Raw genomic sequence first — 19957 nt, forward strand, 5'->3', positions numbered from 1 at the left:
CCGATTACTTTTTTCAAGAAACGAGTAAAGTGAGGGATTACTATTGCAAAAAAGGTAATTAGATTACTGTTACTTTCCCGTAAGCACGCTGCGTTACTGCGTTACTAAAACCGCAGCTGTGTGCAGATGAACAATGGATAATCTATCGAGTGTGGAGAGAGTGTGAGCGTGCAGCGTTTAAAGCGTGGAAGCACTGACCTTACTTTGAGTTTGACTCTGTAAAAAGTGACAAAAACATTAGCATCCGCTGTTCACTGCGTGGGAAGACAACATGCTCACTCACTATGTGTTAATGGGCATGCTTATTTATAACTTTGATAAAATGTCATAAAAATAATTCCATGCCAGCTCACCATTGGTGATCAGGTAGTTTCTGTTCCAGTTCCAGTCCCATAAATCATGAAGCTTGCTGCCAGAAAAGCTTCAAATCTCCTTTGAAAGCTGTTTGTGGTCTTGATTGTGGGAGCTTCAGTTGTCTGACTCCAGCTGCCACACAGTGCTCACTGATATCATTTGCAAAAACCCCAGTGTGACAATATTTATCAGTGAAGCAGAAATCAGGAAGTGACGACTTTTCTTTGAACATTTGCTAAGGCTAAGCTGTGCTTTCTACCACAGTTGGGAATTTCCTGGTTTACAACAAATTATTGTGTCAACACCGCATAAGATTTCAAACTACAGGAAAATCACTGGAGTTATAAGAGGCAGACAACGACACACACACCACATGCATGCTGTTGCTATTTATTGTGGATTAACCTGTCAAGGGCAAGAACAAAAGAATTCTGCCTCAAATACAGGAAATCATAGCTTTCCTGTATTTCCTCCATTGTTGGCATGCTGGTTAGTGCTGTTGCTCCACAGTAAGAAGGTCCTGGGCTAAATTATCCATGAATGTAAACGGCTGTGTGTTTCTATCTGATAGACTGGTGAGCTGTCCAGGGTGTACCCTGCCTGGTAACCTATCACTTCAGGGTTATTTCCCAGCCCTGCTGCAACCAGGATAGAGATAGGAGGATGGTAGTTGTTGTAGACCCATTCAATTTCAATTGAAGGATTAAAATGTTCCAGGAGCTCAACTTACTCCATCTGAACATGTTTCAATCGTGTTTTATGAACACAACATGCAGCTTTACTGAATATGAAAAGGTTGTGTTGATTTAACTCAGTTGTTTAAGTTTCTGCCAAAGCAAAACCTTTGTGTGCAACCAGTGTCCACTATTGAATCAAGTAAATCCAACATGTTTTTGTCAGTGCAAAAGGAGTTACGGTGCCTGTATTCCTGCACAATATTGTCCCGGGAGGGAGGAAAACTTTCTGGTGAAGTTTTGGTTGATTTTTGGGTTTTGCTTGACACTAGGTTGATTTTATCAGTGAGGTTTGGATTGTTTTCTTTCTCTAAGAGAGAGAAAGATGGTTTTATGCTTGGACATGTTTGCAATGGGCCCCAGTATTGGAAACAGTGGCAAAGTGTTTTTCTCCATGATTATAATGGGCTTTGGAGAAATTCACTTATATGTGACATTGATCACATGAGAAGTCCTGAGCCTAAAAGGATTGCAGCGAGTCAATCCAGTCCAAAAACAAGGAACTGTTTTCCTTTAAAATGATGACGTCATCTTGCTGGTGATGGAGGCTCGAATAGGCTGCGCGTGAGACTCCATTATCAGCAATATCTGGTATGAATGTGTGTGGATGTATGCATGTGACTGGACTGTGACGGACTGACGACTAAAAGTTTAACTGACTTGATACTGAGACAAAAACGGTGCCGACTTTAGGATTAGTGAATGTCCACAACAATTCACCCAGCCTGTAGAAGAAGGGTGGAGGTTTTGTCTTGCTTTGTTTGTGCAGGAGCAGAAGGATGACAGAGACTAAAGGGGGAGGCTGTAGCTTCACATGAGTGTGAGCTGCAGACTGAACCCTTTGGTTGCTAATGTTGAGTCACTGATGTTTGCATTAAGAAAATTGTGTTTTATTAGCCATGTTTTAATTAAGGTATCACATTATATTGTTGGGAATGTTAAATGCTAAAGTGAAGAAAAGCTTTGATTTCACTCATGACTGAACATGTTATTATTAACCATAGCAGGCCACTGTAAAGAGTCAATTAACTGTTATAGAGGAAAAAAAGGCCAAAAACTCTGTTAATACCTATGAATAACAGGCAATGATAGACTTGTCACATTCAAAATAGAGATATGTAATAACAAACACGGGTCCGTGTCATTTAGGTTCTCCATTGAAATAGTCAATCATTTAGAAAAGTAGAATATATATATATATATATATATATGTGTCTCAACGTTGTTTCTCAATAATATTAAAAACCTAAAAACTATTGTTGTGGAAGATAGAAGTCACTGTGACAGCCCTCTGACTGTGGAGGACGTTTGTAATCCTATTTCTGCACTTAAGGCCAACAAATCTCCCGGCACAGATGGTTTAACTGCAGAGTTTTATGAATCATTTTCTAATCTCCTGGCTCCGTTCTTACTGCAGCTTTTCATAGGAAGTGTAGAGAATAACATCCTCCCTCCTACTCTTACTCAGGGTCTCATAACACTTATTCCAAAGCCAAACAAAGACTTACTTCTTATTGATAATTGGAGACCCATCTGTCTGCTCAATGATGACTAGGGATGGGTACCGGTGTCCGGTGCCATGATGGCACCGGTTCTGACATAAACGGTAGTAACCAGACCGAAAAGCAGCGCACATTTCGGTGCTTTATTTCGGTGCTTTTTTTCCTGAGCCTTGATACACTTCTAGCCAATCATTTTACGTTTCCGAGGATAGTAGGCGGGGCCAGGTACGTACGTTCTGTTAGAGCACAGCTACCGATTAGAAATGCCCAAGACGAAGCGGTCAAAAGTCTGGCTGTACTTCACAGCAAAATATGCAAACTCAGCAGCCTGCAACAAGTGCTTTAAGCTGATACTGTGATACTGTCAAAGGAGGTAACACCTCAAATCCGATGAAACACCTGGCGACGCATAGCGGGTTTTTTAAAGCCGAGAAATGCACCGTATTTGATGGCAGCAGCAGCCGTTCTTCTCTGTTGTTCGCGTGTAATTTACGTTGAGTAGGCTAACCACGTTATTACATTAATGCATATAAGGTGAACTAGCAAACATCATCATAGCTACATGCGGCTGTCTTCTTGTTTGATGGCAGATACTCCCTTCACCCTGGCCAAAAAGGCTAAAATGACCAAAGAAAAAGAGGGAAACAGTTAAACGAGAGGTTTTTGGATAAAGTTTGTATTTTTTCCATTGGTTAAGCACTGCTTCCAGCTAAGAGTGATACCATATATGCCCCATAGCTGCAGAAAAGGCTAACATTGTTATCTTTTTACACAAAACCAGCTGAACATGAGAGGTTTTTGGACCAATTTTGTGTTCTCCATTCTTTAAGCACCGGTTTGAGCACCGTTTGAGCACCGGCACCGTTTCAAAAGTACCGATTTGGCACCGGTATTGGATAAAACCTAAACGATACCCATCCCTAATGATGACTATGAGATTATGGCTTTAGTACTTGCTAACAGAATGAAAGAGTTCTTGGACACAATTATCGATGAGACACAATCAGGCTTTATGAGAAACAGACACCTTTCTAAGAACATGAGACTGGTTTTAGATCTACTTGATTACTCTGATTTGGTATCTGACTATAGCTTCATTCTCTTCCTGGATTTTTAAAAGGCTTTTGATACAATTGAACATCAATTTATTTTCCACTCTTTGGAAAAATTTGGCATTTTTCTGTAAAGCTATCAAAACCTTGTACACGAATGGCAATAGCTCAATTAAAATGATTAAGACTCCACCCCGAGATTTGACCTGTTATACAAGGAATCAGCACAGCTGATAAGGAGCTCATCATCAGCCAGCTAGCTGATGACACCACACTCTTCTTGAAGAATGCAAATCAAATCCGTCCAGCCCTTAGTGTTATTAGTGATTTCTCTGAGGCATCTGCTTTATGTCTAAATCTAAAAAAATGTGAGTTACTAGCAATTAAAGGCTGCACTGCAAATGCTCTCTGTAACATTTCTGTTAAACAAGAAGTCACATACCCAGGACTGTTAATATCCAAAGACCAAAAGTCAAGATGCTCGTCAAACTTGTCAAACAGTGTTGGGGAATTCTCAATGGTGCTTGGTGCCATACCCTCAGGGACTTTAATGTTATATAAAAACACTGACAGCTCAATATCTGCCTCAGTCACTCTCCCTGATCCAGCTGAGTCAGCAGTGGGAAAAATCTGCTTTTCACAGGAACTTGGTAACAGCAATAAGAGAATACGTAGTTTATTATGGCGGGGAGTCTCTGGCTGGCTGGAGCGGCATCTAATAACCAACTCGCAAAACAAAATAAAAACAACACAACAAACAGATATTATGATACAGACTTATAATCTGCACCGATGTTTTTTCTAAATTATATAAAGTGAGCACGAGAGCCCTCGGTGCGCCTGCGCGCTGCTGAAGTCAAAGTAAACTTTATTGTCAAAGGAGCTTGCATAGAAAAGCGTCTGGACTTCTTTAAGTTACTTGAAGACGTTTCACCTCTCATCCGAGAAGCTTCTTCTTTTGTCCCTCTGTGGGGGGTCACTCCCACTAGGTTTATATCTGGGACTCTCCACCATTTGACCTTAGAACTGAAGAAGCTTCTCGGATGAGAGGTGAAACGTCTTCAAGTAACTTAAAGAAGTCCAGACGCTTTTCTATGCAAGCTCCTTTGACTACGATGACCTGGATGACTGAGAACCTTCACAGACATAAACTTTATTGTCATCTCCGCTACAGACAGTCCAGCATATCCGGTTGTTCAGTCTGACGTCACTAGCCGTGTCTGGGCCTAAACTCCGCTGCAGGTCCATATATCAAACGATCACTATGGCATTACTGAGAGTTGAAAAACTGTCTAAAGTCTTTCATCTTTAATAAAATGATCAGCGTTCTGCTCTACCAGGTGTAACAATTGAGTTTAACATCCAGGCATCCATGAAAACGGAATTTATGACATTTAACGGAGTTAGAAGTTAGCAGGGAGTTAGCTCGCTAGCTTCTATCTAAATACAATATAGCATGTCCTGACTGCGGGGTTTTGGAAACAAATTCAAACGTACAGCTCTGCTATCACTTCCAGCATAAATGAAGACAGAAAACTAAACAGCAGTGGCGTTTGTAGGGTTACTGAAGTTGGGCTAGCTGGTATATAATGATGTGCTACGTGACCGTTAGCAACACAGCTATGTTAGCATAATATAAACAAGCTAACTTTTTTTCCACTCGATAAAAGTTAACGTGAGTGTTCTCGGTGGTCAGGAACAAATGTAATCGCATGGCAGGATGCTGTAAAAGGACCAAACTTCAGCCAGGAGAACAACTGAGATAATCTATCCACAATACGAGGTTAGTCATTCATATACTGCTGCATGGGCTGGGCTGTAGTTACATCCTAAGGTTTTAAAAACTGAGCTTAAATAAATGATTAGCGGTAATAAAAGCCGAGGGAGGTCAATAGTGATCGCTGACTGTTTTAGGAGCTTTTTGAGATCAAATAGAAGAAAATACATAACATTAAACATGTTAACAACACAAAGCTATATTAAACGCAGACTACTTTAGGCCCGGAAGTAGGATTCGTCTTGTCATCACTGAACAACCGGATAGAGAGACGAGACGACGAGGCTGCAGTTACAGCGGTGCAAGTAAACAAACAATAAATATAAGAAGAGTAAGAAAATAAATCTACACTTTAGGACTCGGGGTAAAGGATCAATAACAATTTAATTTATAATTTACAGTTTGATGATTTAAAGTCTCACACAACCCGTCAAAAGGGGCGGGGCCGGCTGCTTCCAAGTAGAGCACATTTCATTGATAATGATGTAAATCCAAGCCCATCATGGATTCACGATCTGAATCCTGGGTTGTGTGAAATCCCAGAAATCAACCTTAGACAAAGTGAATCTGTGAACTAAGGTGTAGGTCTGTTAGGTTAATTGTGCTGATCCTCGGGTTGGGGGATTTGTGTTTGTACTGGAGCGCAAAATTCAAACCAATGGAAGATGGACAACAAAAGTTCAAAGCCATCAGGTGCTCAGTTTATGTATTTATTTTTGGCCTACATCAGTAAGAAATGCCAAATTATATACACAAAGTTACAGGAATCACCACTCCTGTTATTCAGTCTTTTCTCTGCAAATGAACATTTTCAGCCAATATAGGTAATACATCAACATGGCTGCCGTGGCTAAGTTAGGAATATTTATAATGTCATTTCCAAAACTTGCATGTGATCTGCAATTTGTAGCAGATCTACTAACTGTCACAGAGCAGCTGGAGCAGTCTCAAATGCAGGTCAGTCCACTGCTGCCCCCTGTGGCCAAGTGCCATAGCTACTGCTGGATGAACTCCTGACACATGTGCACCTGTTTCTATGAACACATTGAGTCTGAGTGGCTGCACTTACACTGGTGCATTCAAACATATTGAAAGATGCCAGCAATGTGGATTGTCAAGACTCAAACCAATCCACATTGCTGGCGTTGCATCTTTCAATGCCAGCAATGGCAGGTATCAGTGCTCAAAGCTTTTGTGTTTGTTTCCAACAAGTTGCCCACCTCGGGAAACAAAAATGTGTTCTTTTACTTGTCAGATGAACATATGAGACACTTTGACTCTTCAGTGCAGTGTGGAGCCTAACAAAGATCTGTTTTGTGTCCCAGCTGATCAGCAGGAGGAGGAGAGTCTGACGGAGCAGCAGAGGAACATTTTCAGCTACTTGGACTCAGCTCAGCCACTACAGAGGAAACAATGAGCTCAACACAGAAGGTGACAGACAGAGCAGGACCATATGACCAAAGATATTTATCACCATATACATTTGAACATTTGCCATAACGATGTAGCTGACGATAGAATTGACAGCAGACAAAATACTTTACAGCTGCACAACTTTATTAAAAACCCATCAATGTATTTTCACTGAAACAAGCAGCTGTTGTTTATGTGCATTAAAGTTATATAAAAATGTAACAGTGCAAATGCAAATTCCTCGCTGACAGTTTAACCAAAAGGCGTTTCCAGTGGAAACTGGCCGACACATCCTGAGCATAACCATGTATAATATCCACTAAACTTCAGAAGAGGTTATACAGTCGTGGCCAAAAGGTTTGAGAATTGCATAAATATTGGAACCTGGAGAAGTTGCTGCTTAAGTTTTTATAATAGCATTTTGCCTGCACTCCAGAATGTTATGAGGAGTGATCAGATGAACTGCATCGTCCTTCTTTGCCATGAAAACGAACTTAATCCCCAAAAAGCCTTACCACTGCATTTCATTGCTGTCATCAAAGGACCTGCTGAGACCATTTCAGTGATCGTCTTCTTAACTCAGGTGAGAATGTTGGCGAGCACGAGGCTGGAGATCATCATGGCTGTATCCCGATTCAGGTTCTGCAGCTTTAAAGTCCTCAAGGGCCGCGTACTCAAAGACCGCTAAGGCCGAAGTGCGAGGCTCGTAGGCTCGTGAAATGGGACGTCTAGCCTCCGTCGCGCTGCCCAGGTTGCCTAGCAACCATGATACTAACAGCTGGAAACGTTTCATACAGCTTTGTTTGACAGAAATGAAGGAGAACATATTTAGTTCATTTGTTTCTACATGAGCTCTGTGTGATTTGATGAGTATCTGAGGCTGAGACCACAGGACTGTGAATCATGATTGTTGGGCTTCATTTCTGTGCTGAACAGTCGTTTAAGATTAGCTGTAAATAACAATTAGCTGATGTTGTTCATGAGACTAAAGTCAGTGTAAATATGATATGGCCAATATTATAGTTATCATATTAATCACTTCACTCACAGACAAGTATCTGTGACAGTGTGTATACAGATGTATCATATCTATGTATCATGTCTCAGTTATGTGTGCCTTTACTGTATTTAACACACACATAAGGCGCACTGGATCATAGGGCGCATACAAGTACCGTATGCGTATTTAAAAATAAAGCAGGAGCAAACCTGAGTTCGGTACTCACATTTTTATTACCAGTAATCGTCATCATCAACAACACACAAGCATACAAGTGTGCATATTTAAAAATAAAGCAGGAGCAAAACAAAGTTTGGTACTCACATTTTTATCATCAATCAAACCCATCGAAGTCCTCATCCTCTGTGTCTGAATTGAACAGCTGCGCTAAATCTCCATCAAACATGCCAGGTTCACTTTCTTCACTGTCAGAGTCACTTTCCGTGCCGTGCGGCTCCTCGGAAACGATGCCGGCTTTTGCGAAAGCTCGAACAACAGAGCCAGCAGCCATGTTAGCCCAAGCATCTACAATCCATTGGCAAATTGTGGCGTAACTCGCCCGGCGCTGCCTTCCACTCTTGGTGAAACTGTGGTCTCCATCGGTCATCCATCGCTCCCAGGCCGCTCGCAGCCTTACTTTGAACGGGCGGTTCACACCGATGTCCAGCGGTTGGAGTTCCTTTGTCAGGCCTCCCGGAATGACAGCAAAGCTCACAGTTCATTTGTTTCACTAGTTTTTTCACATCGGCTGTGAGATGGGCACGCATAGAGTCACAGATCAACAGCGATGGTGATGCGTGGAAAAAAACCACCTGGTCTCCTTACATACACCTCCCTCAGCCAGTCTTTCATCATTTCCTCATCCATCCAGCCCTTTTCATTTGCCTTAATGATGATTCCTGCTGGAAACTTCTCTTTAGGCAAAGTCTTTCGCTTAAAAATCACCATAGGCGGCAGTTTCTGTCCATTAGCATGGCAGCCAAGCACAACAGTAAAAGAAGACTTTTCATACCCCGTTGTGCGTATCGCTACCGTGCTGGTCCCCTGCTTCTCCACAGTGTGACTCACCGGGATGTCAAAAGTGAGCGGGACCTCGTCCATGTTTGTGATGTGGCTGGGCTGGATGTTTTTGTCGCCGATGTGTTTGCTGCAGTAGGAGCAGAAGATGGCCAGCTTTTCCTTATAATCCGCTGGAAGTTGCTGCGCTACCGTAGTCCTGGTCCGGATGGAAAAATGGCACCGTTTCATCAAACGAAAGCACCAAGACGGGCCTCCTTGGAAATGTTCAATGTTCATCTCTTCAGCTAGTGAAACTGCTTTTAGCCGAATGGTGACCGTCGAAACGCTTCTCCCGCTCGTTCTTTGCTCGATGATCCACCGCTCGAGTCTTTCCTCCAACTCGGGCCTCCTCGCCTTATGTCCGCGGAAACTCAGCTGCGTTTTCTTGACCTGCCGGAGCTTGTTTTCTAGCTTCCTCCATTTGCAAACCATCGATTTGTTAATCTTAAATTCTCTCGCCGCTGCTCGATTTCCATGTTCCTCCGCGTAGCTGATGGCCTTCAGTTTAAACTGTGCTTCGCAAGCGTGTCTCTTTGGCATTTTCAGGGTTGTTAAAACAACGATGTTCTGCATAATGCACATACCTGTTCTTTTATACAGGTATAAAAGAACAGGTATAGGGCGCACTGCGCTATAGTAGGGCGCACTGCGCTATAGGGCGCGCCGTACTTTTTGAAGAAAATCTAAGACTTTTAAGTGCGCCTTATGGTCGTGAAAATACGGTATGTGTAAAAAGCAAACGTAGGAGCTGTGATAACTGTCTTCTTTTTTTTTTTTTTTTTTTGTCCCGTTTGGATCTATAGCCATCAGAATTGTTGTCTTGAGGCCAAGAAAGATGCCAAGCGGATTTATTTTACCAAGTGGATCATCATTGAATTAAGATGGCGCCGGTGAGGTCGGCTGCCGTCACGACTGCTCCGACCACTTTTTCTTTGTCTTTGTTTTTTTAAGTTCGTTTTCAGTGTTTCTAAATCGGCAAAATCATCACCATTGGGTACATTAGGTATGACAGTGACACTCTTGTTTCTATTGGTTTACAATGTACTCACAATTCGAAGTTTTTAACTCCGGATCCGAGCTGGCCGAGTGAGATCTCGAGGGAGAACAAAGGGAAGCGGCGGCGGCCTAGAGGGAAGCGAGCCGGCGTCAGGAACAGGCTGAGAGCTCGTGCACACCGCACACCTCTGCCTAGCATCCTGCTCGCCAACGTCCAGTCACTGGAGAACAAGCTTGACGACCTCAGGGCCAGGATAAAGTTCCAGAGAGACATTCGGGACTGCAATCTCCTCTGCTTCACCGAGACATGGCTGAACCCAGAGGTGCCGGACCACGCCATCCAGCCGGCCGAGTTCTTCTCGGTTCACCGCATGGACAGGACACGGGACTCGGGGAAGTCAAGGGGAGGCGGCGTGTGTTTAATGGTGAACAACAACTGGTGCAACAGTGCGAACGTTGTTCCTCTCACACGCTCCTGCACACCAAATCTGGAACTACTGTCCATCATGTGTCGTCCTTTTTATCTACCTCGGGAATTTACATCGGTCATTGTAAGTGCCGTTTATATTCCACCACAAGCGGACACGGTCACCGCCTTATGCGAGCTGCATGAGGCACTCACACAGCACCAGACACAACACCGGGACGCTGCGCTTATTGTGACGGGGGACTTTAATAGCGCCAACCTCAAACGCGCAGCGCCGAACTTTTATCAACACATCACCTGCCCCACCAGGGGTGAAAGGACACTGGACCACTGCTACACTACGGTCAAGGACGGCTACAAGGCACAATCCCGCCCCCCGTTTGGCAAATCTGATCACGCCGCCATCTTCCTCATGCCAAAATACAAACAAAGGCTGAAACAGGAAGTTCCGGTTCAGAGGAAGGTCGCGCGCTGGACGGATCAATCGGTGGCCGCGTTACAGGACGCACTCGATGACGCAGACTGGGGCATGTTCAGAAACAACTCCGACGATGACGTCAACGTGTTTACGGAAGCGGTTGTGGGATTCATCGGGAAACTAGCGGATGATACCGTGGAGACAAAGACTATCACAACGTTTCCCAACCAGAAGCCGTGGGTGGATAAAACCATCCGCGACGCTCTGAGATCCCGCACCGCTGCCTACAACACGGGACTCATGACGGGGGACATGGACCCGTACAAAGCCGCGTCATATAACGTGCGGAGGGTGGTGAAAGAGGCGAAGCAGCGCTACGGGAGGAAACTAGAGTCACAACTCCAACAGAGTGACTCTAGGAGCCTGTGGCGGGGACTAAGGACAATAACGGACTATAAAGCACCAACAACCGGTATGACGAACGCGGCCGTGACTCTGGCAGACGAGCTGAACACTTTCTATGCTCGCTTCGAGGCTGCAGCTAAGGTCTCCAACAATGCTTGTGTTAGCGGCGCTAACGGCTGCAGACAGGAAGATACTGCCAGCACCGGAAACGTGCTCGTCATCTCCGAGCATGAAGTAAGGAGAGCCTTCAAGAGAGTGAACACCAGGAAAGCAGCAGGACCAGACGGCATCCCAGGTCGTATCCTCAGAGACTGCGCATACCAGCTAGCTCCTGTGTTCACTGAGATATTCAACATCTCTTTATCTCAGTCGGTGATCCCCACATGCTTCAAAGAGTCCATCATTGTTCCTGTCCCGAAGAAACCCCACCCTGCTTCTCTCAATGACTATCGCCCTGTAGCCCTCACCTCAGTAGTGATGAAGTGCTTTGAACGCCTGGTCAGAGACTTCATCATTTCTTCACTACCAGACACACTGGACCCACTACAGTTCGCTTACCGTCCAAATCGTTCCACAGACGATGCCATCTCTCATCTCCTCCACACATCACTCACTCACTTGGACACTAGAAGGGGGAATTATGTTAAAATGCTCTTCATAGACTACAGCTCTGCATTTAACACCATAATTCCCTCCACACTCACCACCAAGCTGGAGCATCTGGGACTCAGCTCATCTATGTGTCAGTGGATCTCCAACTTCCTAACTGGCAGACCACAGGCAGTAAGGATGGGCGGACATGTCTCAGCCTCCACCACTCTCAGCACTGGAGCCCCCCAGGGGTGTGTTCTGAGCCCCCTGCTGTACTCTTTGTACACATATGACTGTGTGGCCACTACCAGCTCCACCACCATCATCAAGTTTGCTGACGACACCGTCGTGGTGGGCCTGATCTCTGATAACAACGAAACGGCCTACCTGAAGGAGATTAGGAATCTGGAGAACTGGTGCCAGAGGAACAACCTCCTTCTAAACGTCAGTAAGACAAAGGAGCTGATAGTGGACTTCAGCACTAAGCAGGAGAGGAACTACCAGACCCCCGTCATCAACGAGTGCCCAGTGGAGAGAGTGGACAGCTTCAAATACCTCGGAGTTCACATCACGCAGGACCTGTCATGGTCCTGTCACATCAACACCGTGGTGAAAAAGGCCCGACAGCGTCTCTACCACCTCAGACGCTTGAGAGACTTCCAACTGCCCTCCAAGGTGCTCAGGAACTTTTACTCGTGCACCATAGAGAGCATCCTGGCGGGAAACATCTTAACCTGGTTCGGGAACAGCACCATGCAGGACAGACGAGCTCTACAGAGGGTTGTGCGGTCAGCTGAGCGCACCATCCGCTCCGAGCTCCCTGACCTGCACTCAATCTACAGCAGGCGGTGCTGGACCAAGGCCAGGAAGATCGTGAAGGACCTCAGCCATCCCAACAACAGACTGTTCTCTCTGTTGAGGTCAGGAAAGCGATTCCGCTCCCTGAAGACCAACACAGAGAGACTGAGGAGGAGCTTCTTCCCGCAGGCGATACGGTCTCTCAATCACACCACCACACAGTACTGACCCACACATACAGTTCTTACACACACTGGACTTTCTGGACTTTGGTTTTGCACAACACTGGTCACTATATTCTTCATTTCCGGTTAATACTTGTACAGCTGCTGTTATTGTGTATATATTTATTTATATTTAGATTTCTTCATACATTCTTATATAGTTCTATATTGTGTATTGTGTATTTTGTTGTACAGTTATTTTATTTTCAACTTTAATTTATATATTTTATCTTATTCTTCCCAGTTAAATTTACCCTTCATTCTAATTTGTGTTGTACAGTTATTTCATTTTTAACCTTAATTTATATTTTATTCCTTCCTAGTTAAATTTACCCTTTTTAATTTTTCATATTTATTTCCTATCTTATTCATAGCCTTTTCCTTTTTTGTTTTCTTTAGGTCACGAGCAGTTGTCCAAGCATTTCACTACATATCGTACTGTGTATGACTGTGTACGTGACAAATAAAATTTGAATTTGAATTTCATGGCCTTGCCATATTGGTCCATTTGATTGATCTTTATTATAATTATGAATTTATTTTATTTTCAGTTGCAAACGGGACAGACATAACTGTGGGATAGGACAGGGGGAAAGAATGAAAGAAAGAGGGGGAGAGAAAGAAAGAAAACCAAAGGGGAGAAGAGACGGTGAGAAGGGGGGGAAGAGAGAAAAAAAACAAACAAAAAACAAACAAAAAAAACTCCTGGGTCACCTGTATGGAGAAAAAAAAAACAGGGGAGACAGCAAACAACAAAGAGCAACATAATAATAGAAAAAAAAAAGCACCATCACAATAAACTAGCTAGCAGTAGATATCAGTAGATACTAAATAATAAACGATATTGTGCAACACTCAAGATAGACAGCGCACAGTGTGCTTTGAGGCAGCAGCCAAGAAAGCTGTAGTCCGCGTCTGTGAATACCTGTGTGTACACCTGTGTGCATACCTGTGTGGATCAGCATGCTTGCATTCCAAAGGTTTCTCCATGTAATGATCTGCTAGGGAGTGTGGGGAGCCACAGCCCCGTCCTTTATGGTATCAAGCATGTATGGAGGAGATCAAAACTCCAGACATCCAGAGGCCCCCAGAACACAAGAGACCAAGGAAGACCCACAGAGGGGCAGCCGCGCCACTGTCCCAGTAAGAGCTGAGGAGAGTCCCAGATGAGGGCTCACTCAGCAGCCGCGGAGCAGAAGCCAGGGGGAGTTGCAGTGACGCGCCCGTGAGCTCCGCCGGCAGCCAGCTGTGCCTGAGTGACTGAGCCCCAGGCCGAGAGGCCGGGGGCACCCCACCTCTGAAATGGCCCGAGCGAGCCCCAATAAGCGGCCGCCAAGGAGTGAGCCGGTGTGTACCCGGACGCCCACCCCCAGATACAAAGAACCACCAACACACCGACACCCGAGGGAGTCTGCCACCGGCAGGGGAAGTGGGGTGATAACTGTGGTGTGATAACTGTGTCTGATAGAATGAAGAGTAGACTGATATATGAAATATTCCTTTATTGGGTGAGAAAATCAGACCATGTCATAACTGCTTTAAGTCACACAGAATAGATATCAGAGCCTTAAACAGGCTGACTTCTGCTAAATGGGTCAAACTGGGCAGAAAGTCTACAAACACATAACATCCTTATAGAATATGATGTAACACTATAGATCAACTTAGCTCAGAATATATAAAGCATATAAACAGTTACAGCAATATGATGCAACAAACACAGCAGCTACTGATCCAAAACACTCAAAGCTTCATAGAACTGAAACCAACATTTATTTTTAGCTCCATCCTGCTGCTGATACAGACTTTAGGTTTCTGAACATTAAACTTGTTGCTGCCTTTCATAGTGTGTAACTTGAAGGCCCTGAGTACTTTCTCCCACACTGAAAACACTGGGATGATCACATTATTTGAACATTACCTAATAAGACTGATTCATCAGGGCTGCAATGCCTCACAGATGATGTGCAGCAGTGGCTCCCTCAGTCTGTCCTCACTCTGGACACTTGCAGTCGTCACACATGGAAATCAAATGTGTGATAAGCTGCAGGATTCAAACACAAGTGTAACTTATAAACACATGTTCATACTTTTATTCCACAATCAGAGAGAAAGAAACAGAGAGAGAGTGCAGGACAGACAGACAGGTGACAGTCTCAGGTGTACACACTGCTACACAACAGCACAGAGAAGCAGGATTTAGTGTTTGTGTTATTACGAGTGTAAACAAGAAGAGTTCCAGATGGTGCAGTGGACACATGTGTGACTGCTGTGATTAAAGCATCTTTCTTTCAGCTTAACGAGTGAACCGTCAGCTCGTTCAAACACACGTTAAAGTGCGTTTGGCTCGACACCACCGAACAGAGGCAGCAATATAACACAGCTAACATTAACAGTGCAGTGAATCCTGCTTGTGCCGTGATGTTCAGGACTGCAAACCGAGCAGCATCACTGACTTTCAGCTTGTTGTGTTTGTGGATATATGACTGACTTTAATTATCCACAAAATCATCACATTCTCTGTTAGATGAAGGTCGACTATTGAACGGCGTATATTTTAAAGGCTTTAAAACCAAGTTAACGCTGAAAGTACAAACATCACTAATGTCACATAACTCTGCCGACAAGGCATAGCTATGGCTATGAAATGCTCTTTGTGTATCACTTCTTCATTATGAAAGATGTCATTAATGCACTAGTAATGTCTCATCTGGAGTATTGTTCAATCATTTGGTCAGCAGCTAATAAGACAGATCTTAACAGACTTCAGTTAGTCCAGAATAAGGCGTCCAGATTAGTGTGAAGATGTTCATACTATACTAATATTGATAAAATGCATAATAACCTTTCTTGGCTTCCTGTACAGGCTAAAATATTCTATGGCTTACTTGTAGTTCTAAAGAAAGCAATTCTGTTAAACACACCACATTTATTCTGCTCAGCTGCAGTATCCAGATGAAATACATCATCATATTACACAGTTTTCAACAAGCTGCAATTTAGTAAATGCTCGAGTTAAAAGTAACGTTTTGTAAAACTGTTACATTTAGAGCAACTTTTAAGTGGAATAAGTTGCCTTAAAAAATTAGAGAATTATTCAAAACTTCAATGAACACTTAAAAGCCGATTTACAGAGCTTTTAGTTGTTGTAAATATTGTAAGACATGATTTGTTTTTGAAATTTGTGTAATGTGCCTCAATGTTATTGATATTATTATTATTATTATTATTGATTGCTTATATTTGAACAATTGTGAAACCTCACTGTGGATGTAAGAGTGAAATTATGTGGATATCTTGAATCCACTTTATTGTGTAATATTTTATGTGAGTATTTGACGGAAGACGAGCAACATCTGTTGTGGAAGCTAACGGGGTTCCTTATAAAACAAACATAGGATTTATTATCACTGAATAATTCTGTATAAATCTATACAAATTATAGAAATATGTAATAGGAAACAACAAAATAATCTAATTTATAAAATAATGTGTGTGTGTGTGTGTGTGTGTGTGTGTGTGTGTGTGTGTGTGCATGATTTTAGTGTTTGAACAGTCATGAATTATCTTTAACAGCAGGTTGGATGTAATGTGTTAGAACTACCAGCAGGTGGGGATAAGAGACCTTTAAGGTGTTTGGTGCCACGCTCCACCTTCAGGTTTAAAACTAGTGTTAATGGAGTTTGAAGGTTGAGTTTGTTCCACGACTGCATTTCACTCACTGCCTCTGTTTGTATCTCTGTCACTGCAGGACCAACATGGAGCCAGAAGTCAGCGCTCTCAGGAGGCCGACAAACCTCACAGAAGAAAGGGAGAGAAAAAACACACCTGTGACGAGTGTGGGAAGGGTTTTACTGTGAGGGCTTCACTAAAACAGCATCAGGTCATCCACACTGGAGAGAGACCGTTCAGCTGTGACTTGTGTGGAAAGTCTTTTTCCTTGAAGGGTTCCCTAAAAAAACACCAACTCATCCACAGTGGAGTTAAAGCGTACAGCTGTGATCAGTGTGGCAGAGCTTTTACTCACAGTAGCCACTTACAGAGGCATCTAGTTACCCACTCTGGAATTAAGCCATACAGCTGTGATCAGTGTGGCAGAGCTTTTACTCGCAGTAGCCACTTACAGAGGCATCTAGTTACCCACTCTGGAATTAAGGCATACAGCTGTGACATCTGTGGAAAAACTTTCAGCCAGAGAAGGAACCGAAATACACACCTACGCATTCACACCAGACATGATGTGTACTGCTGTGAACAGTGTGGCAAACAGTTTACAACAGACGCACAGTTACAACGACACATGTTTACCCACACTGAGGAGAGACCTTATCACTGTGACCTGTGTGAGAAGACTTTTAAATCTCCACGTTACCTGAGAGAACACCAACAGATCCACACCAGAAAGAGACTCTACAAGTGCAGCTACTGTGAGGTATGTATTTATATTGTTATCTTGTCATTTTAGCCTGACTGTTTGGAACAACTCTGCTCATTAAACTGTGTTAGCATGTTAGCAATTCTACTGCATGGAAAAGCAGCTCTGAGTGATTATTCAGATTTTCCTTTCAGTTATGATTTTAGTATTACTGTAGTATTATGGTGGTAGTATTGTAGTTATTGCAGCCCAGTAAACTGAGTGTGTTAACTGAAACAGTCAAATGTAGTTGGACGTCTGCAGAGATGCTCTTTATTTCAGGCGACGTTCAGGATACAAATGTTGAAGGACTGACTTACACTGTCTTTGTGTCTTTGTTTAGAAGCAGAGCGACACAGATGGATCCAGTTCTCAACCCTGTCATCACTGTGGTGGTGGGAAAGACTTTCATTGTGACCTCTGTGGAAAAACTTTCAGTCAGCAAAAGACCCTAAAAGTACATCAACGTAGACACACTGGAGACAAACTGAAATACTGCAAAGAATGTGGGAGAAGCTTCACCACACCAAGTGATTTAAAACAACATGAACTGATTCACAGTGGGGTTAAAAAGCACCTCTGTGATCAGTGTGGGTCATCCTTCACCACTGCAAGTCAGCTTAAAACACACAAACGAGTCCACACAGGAGAGAAACCACACAAGTGCAGACACTGTGACAGAAGCTTCTCACATTCAAGTACTTGTAACAGGCATGAACGTGCACACATGGAAGGAAACTACAGCTGTGACCAGTGTGACAAGAGCTTCAGGAATCTCAGTTCATACTCTGCACACAAACGATCCCACGTTACTAATAAACTGTTTCACTGTTACCAATGTGCCCAAACATTCACCTCATTGTCTGCTCTGTGCAAACATCAGCGCGATCACTCAGGGCTGAAATCACTCCCATCACTGGATCACAGTGAATCTGAAGACACAGAAAGATCCTCTGGTTTCTGTGTCAGACTCAAAAAGCTTGAGATCAGGCTCCACAGAGTTCAGATAGAATCATTTAAACTTGTGTTGAACTGAACTGGTTGCTGGGCTGAACTTCTACATAATACAGATCTACATGGGATCTTCTTTTCTGTTGTTTTACTGAGTCAGTTTTGTCCTTTTTTCTCTGTCCTGGTTTTGCTCGTCTGTAAATGATTGAAACTCAGTCAAATAGTTCATTGTTCTCCAGCAAAACGTTTTGGAAACTCATGTTTAACCTTTAAAACTCTGACATGTTTTAGCACACAAGGCTTCATCGGGGAGTTCACTCATGATTGGACCATGAGAACAAAGGTTTTTAGTTCTTTCAAAGAGAGTCTTGGAGATGTTTGATGTTTCTGTTTTTCTGAAACCACCTGAAAGAAAAACTATTTTTCTTGCTTTATGTAGTGTGGAAGTTTTTAATGTTTCTTCATCTGTGATGTTCTTGAATGTGTTCACGTGAAGATGGTACAAATAAACTGTCCTTTCAGCTTTAGCTCCTAATTTATTCATTATTTATGGATGTAGCACAGCAGCCGTCTCTTGATTAACACATGGAGGGCTCGGGATCTGATGGTGTCGTCTCCCTAATTTGCCCACTCAGTAAATCTCACTCATGGCCAAGAAATTGAAATAAACCTTGTTTCCCTGCTGGATAGTGATCCACTGTAACTCTGCTCCTCCTTCCTGTTTAGGATTTCTGTGGCTGAAGTAAAATTCCCTCCATCCATCACTTATCCCAGCTAACCCAAAGTGAAATAAAGTTTTGCTGGTCTTAAAAAAGCATTACATTAATGGGCATTACCAATGCAAACTGAATGATACAGAAGATGAAAGAAGAGACTTTGATCAGTTAATAAAGCTCATGATCTGGATTCATTGTGGCTGCTACACAGATACTTCTGGGTCACTTCTCTCAGTTAGGAACCTTCCTCACCAAACTGACTGTTGGACCACACCCCTGGTTTCATGAGAAATTGTTTCAGCCATGATTTCTCTTCCTGTATTTCAGAGTAAAGACTGAAGTGACAAATGGAAGCATGTTTAAAAAACACAATGTGAGAGAGACGTTGAGGTCCTTAGAAGTTGCCCTGGGTTTTTCTGTCACCCTGCTAGATGTTACACACCTTGTTATTGGACTGATTTCTACTGCTGGACTACTCCTGCGGAGAGTAACAATACTCTTACTAATTAGCTCCCTTTCACACCTTTGGGGATATTTATTTCTGTGTTTGCAGCGCTGTGAGCCAGAACAGCGAGAGAAAAATCTGCAACAGCGACGAGCCGAATGCTTACGTGAATCGCAGCAGCTGCACATGTGCTACGCTGAATTAGAGGATATCTTTGCTCTGGATTTCTATTTCTACTTTTTCATTTCTATATGATTCTTCTTGCATCTAAACAAAGATGATTCAATTTGCTAAATGTTGATGGCTCTTCGTGCTCAGGTGTAAATGAGACGTAATATTTGCTCTTGGTTTGGTTCTCCTGTACAGAACCTTGCAGTACAACAGAAACCTAAAAACATTATTTGTAGTTGTTATTCTTAGTTGTTCTGCTGCCTAAATACCACAGGGTCTGATTATGAAGTTATTGAGCTGCACATTGTATCCTGTCCTACCAGACGGGATAAAATGTTGGACCTCTTTTACGGATCGGTGAAGAATGCTTATAAATCCCTCCCGCTTCCTCCTCTGGGATCTTCTGACCATAACTGTGTGCATCTTCTGCCCATCTATAAAACTGTCTTAAAACGAGAGAAGACAAAGACTAAGGATGTTGACATATGGTCAGAAGAATCTGTGCTTACC

The 19957-nt window shown here is 43.2% G+C and overlaps 2 protein-coding genes across 3 annotated transcripts in view; both read left to right on the forward strand.

Annotated features, from left to right (window-relative positions):
- Positions 1–19957, forward strand: part of LOC143415939 (uncharacterized) — a 282785-nt gene that overhangs the window by 108108 nt on the left and 154720 nt on the right. The gene's annotated exons all lie outside the window — the stretch shown is intronic.
- On the forward strand, positions 13816–18442 carry LOC143415944 (uncharacterized). 2 transcript variants are annotated; one of them, XM_076881332.1, is made up of 3 exons: positions 13816–14184; positions 16502–17182; positions 17508–18442. In XM_076881332.1, exons 1-3 carry the CDS (start codon positions 14053–14055, stop codon positions 18198–18200), a joined length of 1506 nt encoding a protein of 501 aa, XP_076737447.1. In that variant the 5' UTR covers positions 13816–14052; the 3' UTR covers positions 18201–18442. The 2 variants fall into 2 exon arrangements, with proteins under 2 accessions (XP_076737447.1, XP_076737448.1); XM_076881333.1 differs by having other exon boundaries at positions 13816–14097; positions 17508–18441.

Source organism: Maylandia zebra, unplaced genomic scaffold, assembly GCF_041146795.1.
Source record: "Maylandia zebra isolate NMK-2024a unplaced genomic scaffold, Mzebra_GT3a scaffold11, whole genome shotgun sequence".
In the NCBI taxonomy this organism is placed as follows: domain Eukaryota; kingdom Metazoa; phylum Chordata; class Actinopteri; order Cichliformes; family Cichlidae; genus Maylandia; species Maylandia zebra.

Bases quoted from the DNA above. Each gene is read 5' to 3' on its own strand.
- LOC143415944 (XM_076881332.1), top strand. From the start codon at position 14,053: ATGGCCCGAGCGAGCCCCAATAAGCGGCCGCCAAGGAGTGAGCCGGTG. The intron at 14,185-16,501 runs GTGATAACTGTG...CTGTCACTGCAG, and splicing joins CCACCGGCAGGGGAAGTGGG to GACCAACATGGAGCCAGAAG. The intron at 17,183-17,507 runs GTATGTATTTAT...GTCTTTGTTTAG, and splicing joins ACAAGTGCAGCTACTGTGAG to AAGCAGAGCGACACAGATGG.